The sequence below is a fragment of the Anarhichas minor genome, unplaced genomic scaffold (assembly GCF_050575085.1).
Source record: "Anarhichas minor isolate MPS153535 unplaced genomic scaffold, ASM5057508v1 ptg000006l, whole genome shotgun sequence".
NCBI lineage: Eukaryota > Metazoa > Chordata > Actinopteri > Perciformes > Anarhichadidae > Anarhichas > Anarhichas minor.
The window spans coordinates 567,904-586,569 of NW_027466452.1; the positions used below are offsets into that span (position 1 = coordinate 567,904).

Here is an 18,666-nt window from a genome sequence, read left to right on the forward strand (position 1 = left end):
TGGCGTTCCAATAATTTGGAAGAATCTCGGTTAGTCTGGCGAGACAGTCTTAAAACGTATAAGAAGGCCCTCCGTAATGCCAGAGCAGCTTATTACTCATCGTTAATAGAGAATAATAAGAACAAGCCCAGGTTTCTCTTCAGCACTGTAGCCAGGCTGAAAGAGAGTCACAGCTCTGTTGTGCCGAGTATCCCTATAGACCTCAGTAGTAATGACGTCATGAACTTCTTTAATGATAAGATTATAATTATTAGAGAGAACATTAATAATCTCCTGCCCTCGACTAGTACCGATCTTTCCACAAATAGAGTAACCTTAGAAACAGCTGTAAACCCTGATATATGTTTAGATGGCTTTACTCCCATCGACCTTGACAAACTGACTTCAACAATTTCTACGTCTAAACCTTCTACCTGTCTCTTAGACCCTATACCGACTAGACTGCTTAAAGAAGTGCTACCATTAATTAGCACGACTTTATTAGATATGATCAACCTGTCTTTACTAACAGGCCATGTACCACAGTCCTTCAAAATAGCTGTAATTAAACCTCTTCTTAAGAAGCCCACTCTCGATCCAGAGGTGTTGGCCAACTACAGACTGATCTCTAACCTTCCCTTTCTCTCTAAGATCCTTGAGAAAGCAGTTGCAAATCAGTTGTGTGACTTTCTACGTAACAATAGTTTATTTGAGGATTTTCAGTCAGGATTTAGAAAGCATCATAGCACAGAGACAGCTCTGGTAAAAATAACTAATGACCTTCTAATCGCATCAGACAAAGGACTAGTCTCTGTTCTTGTCCTGTTAGACCTTAGTGCTGCGTTCGACACTATAGACCACTACATTCTGTTGCAGAGACTAGAACATTATATTGGCATCAAGGGAACCGCACTGAACTGGTTTGGATCCTATTTATTGGATCGATCTCAGTTTGTTTATGTAAACGATGAAGCCTCGATGAAGACCAACGTCAATTATGGAGTTCCACAAGGTTCTGTGCTTGGACCAATCTTGTTCACCTTATATATGCTTCCTTTAGGCAATATTATCAGAAAACACTCTATAAACTTTCATTGTTATGCAGATGATACTCAATTATATATATCGATCAAACCAGATGAAACCAATCAGCCTGCTAAACTGCAAGCATGTCTTAAGGACATAAAAACCTGGATGACCTACAACTTCCTGATGTTAAACTCAGACAAAACTGAAGTTATTCTACTAGGCCCAGAACACCTCCGACATCAGTTATCTAATGATATAGTTTCTCTAGATGGCATTGCGCTGGCATCCAGCAGCACCGTAAAGAATCTTGGAGTTACCTTTGATCAGGATTTGTCTTTTAACTCTCAGATAAAACTAATTTCTAGGACTGCCTTTTTTCACCTACGTAATATTTAATAAATCAGGCACATCCTGTCTCAAAGCGATGCAGAGAAATTAGTTCATGCATTTGTTACCTCTAGACTAGATTACTGCAATTCCTTATTTTCAGGCTGCTCTAATAAGTCTCTTAAATCTCTCCAGTTGATTCAGAATGCTGCAGCTCGTGTACTAACAAGAACTAAGAAAAGAGATCATATTACTCATGTATTAGCTTCTCTGCACTGGCTCCCCGTAAAATCTAGAATAGAATTTAAAATCCTTTTACTTACCTACAAAGCCCGAATTGGTCAGGCACCATCATATCTTAAAGAGCTTATAGTACCATACTGCCCTACTAGAGAGCTGCGCTCCATTAATTCAGGGTTATTTGTGGTTCCTAGAGTCTTAAAAAGTAGGATGGGAGCCAGAGCCTTCAGTTATCAAGCACCAGTTTTGTGGAACCAGCTTCCCGTTTTAGTCCGGGGGTCAGACACACTCGCCACATTTAAGAGTAGGCTTAAGACTTTCCTCTTTGATAGTGCTTATAGTTAGGGCTGGCTCAGGTTTGCCTTGGACCGGCCCTTAGACAAACTGGTATAGGCAAAAACTACAGGGGGTCTTCCTAGGACAAACTGAACTCCTCTCTCCTCTTCTTCACCTCTGTCTGTATGCATTGATGTCCCATTAATGCTCATTACTAACTTTACTTCTTCCCCGGAGTATTTGTGCTTTCTCGCCTCACAGGTTCCCATGACCCCAGTTTTATCTGGACACTGGTCCTTCCACCAGCCATGGCCCTGCGGACATCTACTACGATCTTCATTATTAACATTATTACCCCTATTACCGATACCATTAATGCACAGTACTGACTTTGTCTCTTCCCCGGAGTCCTTGTGCTTTCTCTCCTCACATGTTTCCATGGAGCATGGTTTCATCTGGACCCTGGTCCTCCCTCCTACCATGGCCCTGCTGACTCCAACTGCTAATATCACTTTTATTATTACTCACATTACTAATTCATATTACCGATACCATTAATGCACATTATTGACCTGCTTCTTCACCAGAGTCTCTGTGCTTTCTCGCATCACAGGTTCCTGTGTATCCGGGTTATACCTGGACCACATCTTGCCTCCTGCCGTGGTTCTGTCATACATTGAATGTGCTGTAATTACATTGAATGTGTTGTAATTCACTTATCCTGTTCCACACATGACATCTATTGCACTTCTGTCCATCCTGGGAGAGGGATCCCTCCTCTATTGCTCTCCCACAGGTCTCTTCCTCTTTTCTCCCCGTTAAAGGGGTTTTTTGGGGGAGTTTTTCCTGTTCCGATGTGAGGGTCCCGGGACAAGAGGATGTCAAATGTGTACATATTGTAAAGCCCTCTGAGGCAAATTAGTAATTTGTGATTTTGGGCTATACAAAAATAAATTGAATTGAATTGAATTTAATTGAATTTGGGATGAATGTGTTTTGAGGTTCCCATCATGCTTTAGGTAATGTAAACCAAAGTATAGTGTTAACATTGTACCTTCAGCGAGTTAGCCATGGTCTACCCATTTTGAGTGGCGCTGTACAATGAAAGGTTAAGCTGAACATGGATGTAAGGACAAGCATCACCTAATGATGATACTGAGGTATAAATTTGTAATAAATCAATCAAAAGTAAAAAATTTGATTATCTGATAACAAATACAACTGTTAGCTGCACCTTATTTTAGAATAATGTACATTCTTTGGAAAAGTACAAAGAAACTAACTATCCACAAGCGTAAAACAAGTTGTTTTTTTGAAACGCAAATGAATTGAGTGTACGGTAAATGAAACATACCCAGGGTCAGCCAGGGAATATGCAGCACTCTGTTGAGCTCTCTGGCTGGTGAGCTGTTGACTGGTCTGGGGTCAGTGGGGAGCTCAAAGTTGAGAATGAACATGATGACCAGGCCGACTTCATTCTTCACAGGAACCACGTCTATTGCACAGTGGAAACACACTCCTGCAGCGACAGAGAGACACACATGAGATCATTTCCTTTAACATGAGATATGAGCTTCTGTTTAGGAAAATAAGTAAGTCAGGACACTCATGTAATTCTGAATTATTCCTCTAGATGGTGCTACCAGACAGAAACCACATTTCAACCATTTTGAAACAGTTTATACCTGACGTTTATACCAGTTTATACCTGAGTGCTGACGTCTTAAAAACTCAACTTCAGCCTCCTAAATCTGCTCCAGTCATCTGGTCGAGTCGGTCTACTGATTCTACTGACACTAAAAAGTTTACATATTTTTCAGTATATTAGAATTAAATTCACAATATTGAAACAGAGCGAAAGAGTCTTCATGTTGTTGGCAACGCAGTAGTTTCACATGCACGGCATACCAATGCACTAATGTCCCTTTAGAGTAGCCCTGTGACGGTACACTGCCCTATGAGGGAGAACAATGAATCACCCGTCCTCATAGATCCACTCAAGCTGTCAGGCTGTGTTGAAATCCAGTCAACTGTGATCTTGAGCCTCTTCACAGATATAAAATCTGGATATCCTAAAACCTCCCACTAACTAAAACAATCTCCATGGCTTTAAAACCATTTTAATAAAAAATAAAACAAAGTAATAAAATTGTGTTTATATATGTAGATTATTTGAGTTGTTGTTAGAGAAAAGCAGGCTCATCCTGTCATACTACCATGGTTGTTGCATTACCTATTCTCAGTTCCCCACCATCCCCCATCTTCCCCCGCACAGTCAAGATGGCAGAGAGCAATTAAAGGTTTTAAACATCCATGAGCCTGTGGGCTAAGTCAAGCCAATGCTAAGGTGCCTTAAACTTCATTCTTTCTAAAGGCCATTCTAAAGGTCGACTCCTCTGATTGCAAAAAGAAGTCCAATTGTATAGAAGTCTAACCTTTGTCATGTGAGGAGCTCAGGTGTGTGCGAAACACAGAGACTGTTCATTCAAAACAAAAATGGATGAAGTTAGCAATACCATCAGTTCTATCAGGCCTGGAGGGTTTTTCTTCATTGAAACAAGTGCAAAGAACGGCACTGAAGGCTTTTCTTGATGGAAAAATAGTTTTTGCTCTTCTCCTGAGTTTGATTGACATATAGTTCATCCAATCACCTGCCAAAGATCTTTTTAAAAGTGCCTTCTCTTTTCCAGACACTTAACGGCAATAACAGCTTCTCAGACGGTTCTGTGCCACTAACCATTCTGACCCTCTTCTTACACTCAGTAAACATTGTAAACATGAGTTTATGGTCTCAATCGTTCATTTCTAGTCTTCCTCAATACAGCATGATGTTCATTTAGTAAATGATGGTCCATTTAGAGTAAATGATGATAAAGCAGAGTATGCTTTAGGGCGGGCTACCTTGTGACAGTTGTCCGTGTTTTCATCTTACAACTTTAACCTTTCACAGTGTGTTTTCACTTCATGTAAGTTAATTGTAACATTTCGGTCGCCCAAAAAAAACGTTTTATTTAGCGTTCTGTTGTTCTCTTGTTGCTTCTCGTTCCAAAAAACCAAGATGGCGACAAGAAGAAAACAAGAGCCAAAATGCAGAGCCAGAAGCTTCAAAACCGCAGTCCACAAACGAATGTCCACTTCTTATATACAATCTATGATTGTAACACAAACTGCACTGTTGGATTTCAAAGAGTTCAATTTTTGTCTTGTAGGACAGGAGAATAGGCTTCATCACACTGGAACAAATCACTCTTTGCTGACCTCCAGTAGTCTAAGTTCTCACCTTACTGCAATGATGTAGGTGTGTAAGCAGGGTGTGTGCAGTACACCTTGACATCACTCGTGAAATGCTCCCTGTCACATTTCTTAAGTCCTACACTATATTCTATCTGGTAATTGCGTAACTAGATGGGTCAGAGTGGATCATCCTGTGCACACCATTGCCAGCAATGAACATTTAAAGGTGGGACATTACAGGCAAAAACATTTGTGTTCACGCACTGCTCAATTTTGAGAGTAAGAGCTGTTTTGCATCCATAACATGTCTCCTTCAGAAAAGTGGAAAGAAAGAAGTGTTCATATTACTACTTTGTCTATCCAAGTGTGTAGATTACTCTTAACTTCACCAAAAGTTGCAAAGTTTTAGACATTTGCTGATTTGTGCATATTTAAACATACAATTTCATAAAACCTAAAATACAAAGAATAATTCTCTTAATGTAAGTAATCAACTCAGAAAGGTTCATGGTGATATATACTAGGTCATTTTAACCCTATTCCCCCGTAGTGTCATGCAAAATGTACGTAATTATACGAGTTATTATCAAAAATATCACAAATGATTTTTTGGGTGGGTTAGCCAGAAAACTCCACCTCAGTAGCTGTTACATACACCAAACTCTCCAGTTTCATTCCTCTCTATATTCTGAAGGTTTTTAAGAAGGTATTAGTTCATACATCCTTCAAAGCCTGATTTATATGACATTGTATTCCTGAAAACATGGTGAAAATTGATTTTATAAAGGCTGCTGACGGTCTTGTTGAGATATCCAAAGTTCCCTCTGTAAAACAGTTGACTCTCATATGTCACAACATGACACAATCATTTTGAACCTGGCTTAATTCAATGTTCAGATTTCTGTTCTGGAAATGTATGCAATGTGCACATATTTAATAAAAGAATGCCTCACTTGCATATTTAAACAGAAAACCTGTAAAACAAAAATATATTCATCATTGTCTTATTATTTATTAGTTGATCACCTTGGGTGTCCCTTAAATATACATATTTTGGAGAAATACACTGTAAATGGAAATTATTGTTTTGCACTTTAACCTTAATGTAAATCGACCTTTACCATTTCAACACAGTGGAAGCTTTGTTGTGATAATTACTGATGACTGATGACAAAAGCATAAACTGTACTGTGAGGTTATGTGAAAGTAATGAACGTCCTCAATGAGAATCAAGTAATGTGTGTGGCTGATAAAGGTGCTGATAATTACACTTGTGATACATATGTTTTTAATCATTTTGACCAAATGTTTAGTGTAACATAGCACTGCAGGACATTTTATTAGATTTGCTGTATTATTCATGGGCCTGGAGCAGAAAGCTTGGTTACTTCCAACTCCTGACAATGAAGGAAACATAGTTGTTAATCTTTCAATCAACTATTGACATCATAATGAATGGATAACTTCATGTATACAGACTGTCCTTGGTCTTCCATTGAAACAGGATTTAATGAAGGAATAAGGCAGAACGGAGTGCACTCTGTGTGTGTGTGTGTGTGTGTGTGTGTGTGTGTGTGTGTGTGTGTGTGTGTGTGTGTGTGTGTGTGTGTGATAGTATGTGAAGGACAGTGGCAGACTAGGGGAGTTAGTGTTAGGGCTAAATTGACAGCCAGGATGGATTAACGTTGCTACATGCTAACTTATTCTACCTTAATGATATCCTAGTGACACAGCTGGAAGACCATCTGCTGTAGACCATGCACACACAAACACACTTCATAGCGAGGCATGATTCCAAAGTGATAATCCATTAAGACTAAATCTTGAACTGTACCAATCTTTTTTAATACAAAAGTTACTTTAATCAGGAGAGACTAATAAATCAAATGAAAGTTACGGATGTAATTACGGTTACGGTTGAATCCTGGATGACCGCCAGAGGCAGTGCTTAACACTGGATGTTATCCTGTCATCCTGAGATCAGTCCTACGGAATCTTCTCGCGAGTTCACGGGATTCCGAGTGACCAAGATCTCTGGCGGTTATCCAGGATTCATAGAACCGTTAACTCTAGTGTTTGGTGAACGTGCTCGATGATGCCCATGAGGCCGCAGCACATATATCCTCCACAGGCACACCTCTCAGGGCTGCCCATGACGTGGAGACACTCCTGGTAGTGGCCCTTTACTCCGGATGGCAGATCACAGTCGCTCGCCTTGTATCCATAGGCAATGGCCTCCACCATCCAGTGGGACAGGCGCTGTTTTGAAAGAGCACAGCCCTTCTTAGTCCCACCATAACTGATAAAGAGCTGCTCCGACCGCCGTATGCACGCGGTGGCTTCCACATAAGCTCTGAGGGCCCGCACTGGGCACAGCAGCCTTGACCTCTCCTCTCCTAATGGGGGGTCAAACTGCGCAAGCTGGATAGGCTGGTTGATATGTGAGCGTGTCAACACCTTTGGGAGAAATGCTGCATTAGGCCACAAAGTGACACCCGAGCCATCTGAGTTCCACCTCAGACATGATTCACTCACCGACAGGGCATGCAGCTTGCCTACACGTTTAGCTGAAGTGATGGCAAGGAGAAAAAACGTTTTGGCCGACAGCCATCTCGGCTCTGCCCGTGCCAGGGGTTCAAAAGGAGGCAAGTATAGGGTGTCCAGTACCAAGAGTAGGTCCCGTGCAGGGGCCTTCGGGGCGCTCGGGGGATGCAATCGCAAAGCTCCTTTTAGAAAGAGGGACACTAGTCTGTGGCTCCCTACTGTGTCATTGTCGACCTTAGCATGCTGCCACGAAATTGCAGCCAGGTATACCCTTAGGCTAGAGGGAGACCGGCCCTTATCTAGGAGGGACTGTAGGAACTCAAGTACAACAGGCACGGGGCACTGTACTGGGTCCTTGTTCTGAACCGCACACCGGTCAGAAAACAGCCTCCACCTGTTTTCGTACTGCAGACGGGTAGATGGCACGCTGGCATTTAGAATAGTCTTTCTGACTGGTTCTATGCAGCCACTCAGCAGCCGGTCGGGCCTTCCAGCGGCCAGACCCATAGTTGAAGGCGGCTGGGATTGGGATGCCAAATCCAACCTCCTAGTTGCGACAGGAGGTCCCTCCTGTGGTGTCCTGCAGCAGAGTCTGTGCAACAGGGAGATCCAAGTCCTGGCTGGCCATATAGGGGGCCACCAACAAAAGTCTGTGGCCCTGTTGAAGAACTCTGAGAAGTGTTGGCAAGATCAAAGGGAACAGTGGAAAGGCATGAAGAAGACCCTTTGGCCATGTGTGAGCCAGGACATCCTGACCCAGAGGACTGGTAAAGAGATCCACCTCTGCCCTGCCGAAGAGGCCCCAGATGTTATGTACCATGTCTGGATGAAGCCGCCACTCCTTCGGTGGAGGCTTGTGACGGGACAGGAAGTCCGTGACCTGGTTCTGTTCTCCTGGTAGGTACATTGCCCGAAGGCTGGTCAGGCGAGGGGCTGCCCATGTCAGAAGGGCACGGGACACCCGTAGTAACTTTGCGGATCTGGTGCCCCCTTGATGTGTAACACAGCAGAGGTGTTGTCTGACTGGACAAGCATATGCTTTTCCCTCAAGTATGGCAGAAAGTGTTTGACGTGCACGGACCGTAGCTCTAGAACATTGACATGCTCCATGCGGTCTTGAGCAGACCACTGCCCCCGAGCAGTCCTGTTCTGCCACACTGCACCCCACCCTGAGAGTCAGGCATCTGTTGTGACAACCTTATGGGAACGAGCCCGTGGGGACAACCTTTGACAGATATGCTCTCTCCCTCCATGGGGATAGGGCAAGAAGTTACTGTTTTCATACTACTACAGCCTGCCCCCTTGGAAGGGGGAGAGGCTGTGGAGGATATTGTCCACACGCTGGGGTGACGGACAGGCCCTCACAGTGACTGCATCCAGAGCCACACCAATGAAGGTTATGCTCTGAGAAGGGCTCAGGGAGCTCTTTTCCATGGTCACCCTGAAGCCCCACCGGGCCACATGAGAGAGAAGGCGAGCTATGTCCTGTGCCGCCTGAAGACGGGATGGGGCACAGATCAGCCACTCGTCCAAGTACGGCAGTACTATCATTGTCACGATCAGGCTTTGCCCTGTGTGTTCTCTGTCTTTGTTTCTTTCTGTAGATCCGCACTCACCTAATCAGTTCATTCAGTGCACCTGCCAGTCACACTCAGCTCATTACTCTCACCTGCTCACTCTGCCTCCTTCACTATTTAAACCCCTGCCGCACACACACCCACTGCCAGATCATTGTTTGTTTTCCGACCTACCCGCCCGTTTTGCTCGTCCTGTTCCCGGTTTTCCAGTCTGCCTGTTCTGCCTTTTCCTGCCGGATTTTCCCCTTCGTCTTTTGTCTTGTCCCTGGATTCCCTGTTTGTTTTTGGTTATCATTAAAACCTCTTTCACTACACCTGACTGTCTGCATTTGAGTCCTCATCATGCCCCGTGACAATCATGCCCTGTGATTGCAGGGTGGGGAAGGGCAGCAGCAACGCACCCTGTGAACACCCGTGGGGAGAGGGAGAGTCCGAAATGGAAGCACCCTGAACTGGAAGTGACAGCCTTGAAAGGCGAAACGAAGAAACTGCCTGTGGTGAAGCACAATGGGAACATGGAAATAGGCATCCTTCAGGTCGACAGACGTGAACCACTCTCCCCTGGAAACAGCACGAACGGACGTCTTCTGTGCTCAGCATGTGAAATGGCAACATCTTCAGAAACTTGTTGAGTCCCCTCACATCTAGGACTGGAAAATAAGTTGAGTAGAACCCCCCGGGTTGTAACAGGGAGTCCACCATCTCGATTGCACCCTTGGCCAGGTGTGCGGCTAACTCCTGGCTCAGGGCTAGGGATTTTGCCGGATCGGGGATGCTGGGTGCTCGGTGACCATTTTGACCCGGCTGAAGGCTGGGGGCCGGCGTCGGAAATGAAGCTTGTACCCCTGGGTTAGGGTGGACACCACCCAGGGGTCCGAAGCATGAGCTGCCCAGTAGCTGATCTGCTGCTTGGACAGCCGGCCCGGAGACATCATCTCCTGGCCCCCCTGCCTCTGGAGGCTTTGGGGGGGGGGGGGGGGGGGGGGACTGTTAGTCCCCAAGTTTGGACGTTTCCTGGAGGGGACGTAGGTAAGGTTGTATTGGTAGTGTGCCGGCCTCTCAGTGGGACACTGAGGCCCGTGGCGGCTACTGGGGTGAGCTGGGAGCTGAAAACGGCCTCGGGGGGCTGAAGTGGGACCCCTAGGGGTGCGGGCATGTCCCTGCGAAGACCAGAGAACTGCTGCCTGGTCTGACTAGCTTGAACAGTCCACTGAAGCACCTGTAGAGCAGCTGACCCAAACAGCTCCTCAGGCTCCCCTGGGACAGTACGGAGGGTCCTCCTACATGTCTCCGATAGGGGTGACTGCGTCAGCCAAACCTGGCGGCGAGTCTGAACAAGGGTGGACATCAGATGCCCAAGTTCCCTCGACATGAGCGCAAACGCCTGCAGTGAAGCATCACTGAGGCTGGTGGCAGAAGCATTGAAAGTATCCTGCTGCAGAGAAGCTGAGAGGGCAAGCATGAGGTGAGAGGGAGTTACCGATGCGGCCCATGCGCGCTGCTGTGTCGTAAGCCCTGGAGAGCAGGTCATCTGTGACCAGACATTGGGGTCGAGGGCACCTGGCATCGGGCCTCAGAGTCTCCTCAGGGGAAACTATGAGGGACGCAATAGTCGGCTCAATGGCTGGCATACGGGTGAGGCCAAATTTTGCCGCATCCTGCATGGCCACCAGAGTTCGGCCATCTGATTTAAGACAGGAGAGAGTCCTGGTGTCTTTCCAGCATGCATGCAACTCCTTCAGATATTCTTCGGAGGGAATAACAGTAAAGGTGGTGGGGGCGGGAACACGCCTGAAGAAGGCACTTGCAGGCGGAGGTTCCGGCTGCTGTGTATCCAACTGCAGGCGTGCCAGCGCCATGCGAATGACAGACCCCATGGAGCTATCGACTGCCCCCTCCAAAGAACTATGAGCTGAGGAATGGGAGCCAGGCCCAGAAGCATGGGTGGACCGCTCTTCACTGTACTTAGTAAAGACATTGGCTGACGCTGCCACTGAGATAACGTCCTCTTCTGAACCCAGCTCAGCCGCGGGTGGACCTGGTGCCTCAGCCCTCCCTGCACTAGGGTGGAGGGTCAGGAGAAGCGACTTCATCTGAGCTATCTCAAGCTTATGCTACCATGGTAGTTAGCCTGCATAGCGAGAAAATAAAAAATAACTGATCTCAGGATGACACCGGAACTTATGGACGATGGAGGTCATCCGAGGTCGCAGGTGACTTTGTTGTTATAAAAGACTTGACCTGCGCAAGACAGAAGATAGCTAGTGTTGAGCACTGCCTCTGGTGGTCAGAAAGGATGAAATAGAACAGATTTGGATTAAGCACATCAATGACACAGGCAACAAGGAATAGGGAATACTGATGAGGTATACAGGTTAATGATCAGATCCAACATAGATGCACACAGAGGCTCACTGATTGAATAATCACACTGACCATACATCTATCACCAAGCAAGTTCCACTTAGTGTAGCTCTCTTTGGGTTACCTTGCTAACTGAGGCCTGAGAATATTCGTGATCCTGACAACTGGTATCATGACATTGGTTATCAACTGGCTTTGTTAACTCTGGGTTAACTATGTTCAATAATACAGAGTGAATATTTTGGGACGCCACCTGATGGAACAAAGCTGAAGACTGCTGGAAATCTGCCTCAGGAAATTACATATAAAGAGAAATTTACCCATCACGGCTTTCTACACAAAATTGTGCAAATTAAGTTTTCTGCAGAGACTTTATGAGGACCTACCAAATCACTACGGGTACAATGTTTAGTACGGGACAGAGTTGGTTATACATAAAGGACTGTGGTATGCAGAATCTAAAATATGGAGTGTACAAGTGGCAGCATTCAAGTGAACAACATCACCATTGTCCGAAACGCTTCAAAAGGTACTCTGCACAAGTTGAAGTTGACATACTGTTATTATTGCATAGTGATTATTGCATAGTGATTCTGCAGTTGTAAGTGCATAACTCCGAGCATGCCTTGAGGACATAAAAACCTGGATGACCTGCCACTTTCTGATGTTTATTTCAGACAAAACTGAAATTATCGTACTTGGCCCTGAACACCTCCAAAATAAATGATCTAATGATATAGTTACAGTAGATTAAATTAAAAAATATCCTAGACTCTCCAAAACTAGAAAGGGAGCTAGAGCCTTCTGCAATCAAGCTCCTCTCCTGTGGAACCAGCTTCCAGTTTCAGTCCCGGGGGCAGACACTCTTACATTACATTACATTACATCAGTGGTGGGCCGTCGGGGCCTGCAAAGCCTTCTCTGCTGGCCTAAACACAATCACAAAGTTATAGCTATTTTATAATTTAATAATTTTTCTTAAATACACTACATGTATTGTAATTTATAAAAATATTTTTCCCATTATCTTATTTTCTCATTGCACAGCTACTGTCTTCCTCAGTTGCTCTGCTTCCAGTGCAGCTTGTTTTAAGTAGAGCTTTTATCCAATCAGATCTCACCTCTGTGTCTCTAGGTAAGAACAGAGACCCAGGCCTGCAGACTCACAAGTGAATCCATGTGCAGTTTAAGGGAATGGGGACGATATTGTTGATTGTCATAGTGTTCAACCAATCAGATCATTAGCTTGACATGTTGGGTGTATTCTTTGACGTGTCAGAGCTGCTAGCTGGCCTACAACTACGTCAGCATTACGTGCAGCTCAGTTTTCAGGTGCAGCTCTGCAGTGAGGTGCAGCGTGCGCTGTGATTGGTCAGTGGGCGAGCACATGACTATTGTGAACTGAAACTTAACTTGCCAGCAGAGCTTAGTTGGAGGAGTAAGAGTTCAAATTGAAAGATATGGAAGAAATCATAACACTTTTAGGGTTTTGCTTGGTGTAGTTTATTTATTTTTTTACCTAGCTTTGTTTTTTTAACACTCAATGGCTGAATAAATAAGGAGGAGAAACGGATTTAGTGGCGGAGTCACTGACAACATTAATGCTTGTCTATTGTCTTAAAGTTTAAGGTTTGGCAAGGTTTAGGCAAAAAAACAACTTCGTGAGGGGAATATTATGGTTTGGGTTAAAATGCTGACTGTTGGAAGGAAACAAACAGTTGACTCCTGTCTTAAAGTCACACAATTTGTTCACCCATCATGAACACAAATAACTGCTGTTTTAAGCCACTTGTTGAAATGACTGTTTCCAAAATCACATGCTTTGTTGATCCAACAGCATTTTCATGACTTCATTCATACATGTAGCAGGTTCGACAGGATCGTCATATTTCCTGGTACAAACTACATAAAAGGATTGAGAAATGAGATGCATTACTGCAGTGACTGCAGTAGTGGTGGCTCATTTATTTCCTCCCAACTACCCAGATTAATCAATTTCCACTTCAAACACATCCATTTGGTGAATGTTACAATATGTTCCTAAAGCTGTGCATAAGCAGAAAGAGTGTGTGTGTGTGTGTGTGTGTGTGTGTGTGTGTGTGTGTGTTTGAGTCCTGGATAATCTTTTGCCTCTTTCCATTAATCTCTAATCCGTTATTTATCATTTCTATTGGTTGATATGGTTCTTATGCTCTAATGAAAATGATGATCCTATTTCTCTCATTGTCCCTAAAGATTGATACGACCTTCACTGTGACCTCAGCGCACACACACATCATGCTCTTCGTTCCTGCCATTCTAACACAAGCGCCCCTCCACTTTCTTTCTTCTCTGTCTGCTTCTCTTCACTTTTAGAGAGCATATGTCATGTATCAGCTTGATACATGATACCTCCTTTTTCATACTTATTCATGTATGAAAGTTATGTTCATGGTATTTACAAAGTAGCAATTCCTCTGTAACTTGGATGTTTTTTTATTTCATCCAGTATACTACAGGGAATAGAAATGTTCTTCATAGTTTAAAGTATCATACCGTGTCAGCTTTCATGAAGTGCATCTATAAACAGCTGAGTTTTTGTTACACATAGAACATGCTGTTTACAGCATCTCTCAGATGGTAAGTTCTTGAGAAATCTTTGAGTGTTGATGATTTTTTTGTTTTTGCACGTTAAACACAAATATGCTGTTTGCTGTCTGCATATGTACTTTATTTTATGGATGATATTGTACAATTTTCTGTGAAATGTGAAGTCACACAAGTCTGAAGAATTCAAAAATATTGTTTCTACTGAAAGTGTGGGAATGATACCACTTTACCATGAACTCAAAACTTGGAAAAATGCAAGCTAAGACACAGCTAACTAGCACCACCACTAGCTACCACCACCGCAGATAATGAATCTTCAAATGGTAGTCCTCCATGGAAATCCCTCGGTGCAAAGCCGAAGAGGAAATCATACCCTCAGGATGTGGGAGGACGACTAACAGGCAGAGCCCAGCGCCCTGAGATTTGTGATGCGACTGGCTGGCCTGCACTACCACACAGGCAGAACTCCTCCTCAACCCCTGCACTCAGACGGACAAAGCCAAGGACCGCTGAGACTCTGATTGTTGGTGACTATGCTGTAAAAGATGTCAGAACACTGTGCAGCAAGAATACCAAAATACTCTGCTTTCCGAAAGATATGGTCTCCAACATGAGAGACAAAATCCTGGACATCGTGGCTGACCATCCCACGGTGAAAAACATCATCGTGCATACAGGAAGCTGTGATATTGTGAAACAACAGTCTGAAGTTCTGAAGCGAGACTTTATTGATCTGTTAAACACAATCAGCTCTGTGAAGGCTGAGGTGTTTATCAGTGGCCCTCTTCCACCAGTCAGAGGAGGAGATGAAGGATTCAGCAGGCTGTTTGCACTGAACAAATGGCTGTCAACTGCATGTACTGACCATTCAGTACATTTTATCAACAATTTCTACCTTTTCTAGGAGCGCAGACATCTTTTTAAGGCACATGGAGTTTGCTTGAACAAGTCAGGGGTGAAACTGTTTACCTCTAACCTATTTTTCTTCTTACGTCATCCGTCTGTTCCCACTGCCAAGGACAAGACACAAGAGGAGTCTAAACAAGAGATAACCACACAGCATCGCCATGGAGACCTTACGGGAAGGATGCCTAAGGAGAGCCAAGAGGAGGAGTCTCTAACCTCATCATCAGGGACCGCCTCTGATCACCCACTTTATCCCCCCCTCCGAGAGGAGGAGTCTTTACCTCCCTCACCAGCACCTACTTCCACCCTCCAGACTCCATCCAGGTCCCCCTCCTCTCTACCCACACTCTCCCCATCCTCCCCCCACCTGGAGTTCACTGACCACATGAAAGAGCTGGTCACTGCTGCAACCAAACTCACTCCTCGCCCCACTCCCATGTTCTCTCCTATAATCCCTCGATGTCCAGTTCCACCTCCGCATCCAGCCCCACCTCCGCCACTGGCTCTAAGTCCTCAGCCAGTTTTGACATAATCGGCGAAGTTAGAGTGCCCTGCCCTTCCCCCACAACCATAAAAGCAATAATTGATATCTTCTGGGTCCAGGCTACAAGGGTAATGACACCAATGATTCTCTTCAGGAAAAGTCGGGGCCCTGTATGCAGCTAGCCTTCTCAATTCCAGTCCTCATAGTTTATAGAAAAAGAAAGGTGAGGCTGCGAAGAAACTAGTGAATCTGCAAACTTAACATTCATTCTAGGGCTGGGCGGTATATACCGGTTCAACCGGTATACCGGTTTCAATTTCCCGTATGATATGAATTTTTCATATACCGTCATACCGGTGCACAGCCGAAACAACTTCTGTTGCTCTTCAACAAGCAGCAAAATATATTGTTCGCCAATACAATAAAAGGTATTTAGGTCAGACACATATGCAACGCTGATTACCATAATATGTGTGGTATTTGTTATAAATGTACATAGACGGTGATAAGAAGCTGTAGGCTACATATAGCGGCTTCTTCTTCTTCTTCTTTAAATTACATTGGCGGATGGCAACCAACTTGCATATTGCATACCGCCACCTACTGTACCGGAGTGTGCATTTTCAGTGTAACGTTTTCTTCACTGTTCTGATAATAACATAATAAAATAAAATAATATATATATATATATATTATTTTATTTTATATATATATATATATATATATATATATATATTGTAACGGACTGAAGACATATAATGTTAACCTGTCATGTTAGGTGTTATGGTGTTTACAGAAAGTGTTCTAAGATGTTATATAAGATTGGTTCTTGCATTTACGGAGGTCAGTGAAGGCCTCATGCCTGGTGGGATGTTGTGTTTTGTGCTGGTAACGAAGAGAGTTAGTCTATGACCGGGAGCAGATGGTTAAAGATGTGACAGAACGTTAACAGTGTTGACTGTTTGTTGGCGTAGGCTACGGCCCACAGTAAGCCTGTGTACTGTCCGCAAATAAAGGACCACAAGAAAATAACGTCTCGTAGCTTTCCTGAGTAAGGGTCGCTACAATATATAACTAAAGAAATAAACCTAAACAACACCTACTGACAACTAAATCCTACGGTCGAAAACAGGAAGTGACGGAACGGAAGACACGCCACAAAAACAGCTGTTCACCGCCGGTTGACCGGCCGTTCTTGTGTTAGTTTACTTAATTAATGCATTAAGCCAGTGGCGGGCCGTCCTATAATGACGTCAGCATTACATGCCGCTCAGTGTCCATGTACAGGCTCTGCCGAGAGGTGCAGAGTGTGCTGTGATTGCTCAGTGGGCGACCACGTGACTATCGTGAAACGAAACTTAACAGCCAGCAGAGGCTGTCGGGTAGTGAATCACATCACGTGATGCAGTTCAGCTAATCAAATATGGGCATTCTGACTGAGTGAGATGCACCATGAGAGAGGGGACTGAGACGAGGAAAGACACTGCAGAGCAGTACGTTCAACGTTACAGTTGTGAAAATAATGTCTTTGGTTCGCGGCTTGTCATTAAGGATTGACAGTGGATCCCACAGCCAGACCAGCTGAGAACATTATATTTTCCTGAATTTAGGCTTTTGCATTTTCTAAATGCTCTAGCGTTATTCAAACGACTCATACATAGTTACAGCCTTAAAAACGAATAGAAGCTGTGGCGCCATAATGTGGTTATAAGGTGGTATTTCAGCTGCAGGATCACTGCATTGAGGCAGAAAAAAGTCTTAAAAATACCATGATATGGATTTTTGGCCATACCGCCCAGCACTAATTCATTCCTCGTCAGCCTGTCCAAATAAAGCTTTAAACACATTAAGCTTAGCTTTATTAAATGTCAGGTCTCTGTCAGGAAAAATATTTTTAATCAATGATTTTACTGTTAGGCACAAACTAGACTTTTTGTTTTTAACTGAAACTTTGTTGGACCAAGATAACAGTGCAGCTGTCAAGGGAGTTCTGGACAGGACTCAATAGCTAGACCACAAGACAGAAATTGAAGTAAAGAAAAGACTTTATTTTATACTCGACAGATGGCAAGATCGACAGTGTGGTCTCCCGTGGACCGACACCGGAAGGCAGGCCGGCGAGTAGGCATAGGGTAGAAGACGGTACCGGGTTGAAGCTGGATCGGGAATGAAGACTGTATCAAGATGGTTCGGGAATGAAGATGGTACGGACTGACAAAACGGGTCTGGAGGACCAGGGTTCAAATACTGGCCAGATCTCATAGTGGGATCTGGGTCGGGTGTGTCAGCCGAGGTAATCAACTAAAGTGTCTGTAGCTGTGTACAAATCAGGGGTGTGGCCATGGGAGGTGCCTGGTCTGACAGGGATCCTGACAGCAGCTGTTCTTATTGAATCAACACCTCACAACTTCAGTTTCATGAGTGAAACAAGAGCACATAAGAAAGGAGGTGGAGTTGCTATTTTATTTAATGATTCTCTTCAATGCAAGCAGATGTCCTTTGTTCATTTTAGTTCTTTTGAATATGTGACTCTGAATTCCACTCGAGCTTTATTCCTAAACATTTACAGACCGCCTAAATACTATGCAACCTTCTTTGATGAGTTTACTGAACTGCTGTTTAAAATCTGTATTGATTTTGACTGTGTTGTTATTGTTGGTGATTTCAATATCCATGTTGATAATCCCCAGGACAGAGGGTCTATAGAACTATGTGGTGTCCTTGATAACTATGATCTGACTCAGCATGTGACAGGATCCACCCACAACAGGGGGCACACTCTGGACCTAATCATCACCAAAGGTGTAAACATTTCCAAGGTCGCTGTGACTGATGTTGCACTCTCTGATCATTTCTGTGTTTTCTTTGAGAGTGCAATCTCCTTGCACACAAATGTCCAAACCAAGGTTGTGACAAAGCGTTACATCTATGAAAACACCAGTGAACTATTTATTCAGAAGTTCTCCTCCACACCAGCCCTCTCTTGCATCTCAGTCAATGAGCTTGTAGATGGCTTCAATTTTAAAGTTAAAAATGTTATTGATGCCATTGCACCCACTAAAGTGAAGGTTGTCTCGAGTAAGCAAAGATCTCCTTGGAGAAATGCTACGCTGGTCA

General features: G+C 44.1%; 1 protein-coding gene across 1 annotated transcript in view; it reads right to left on the bottom strand.

Moving 5' to 3' along the window:
- The window catches only part of LOC142934048 (voltage-gated inwardly rectifying potassium channel KCNH2-like), an 88,320-nt gene that overhangs the window by 59,648 nt on the left and 10,006 nt on the right, over positions 1-18,666 (bottom strand). The window contains exon 3 of the mRNA XM_076078405.1: positions 3,206-3,370. Within this exon, the coding sequence (XP_075934520.1) occupies positions 3,206-3,370 (165 nt within the window). The remainder of the gene's footprint in view (positions 1-3,205; positions 3,371-18,666) is intronic.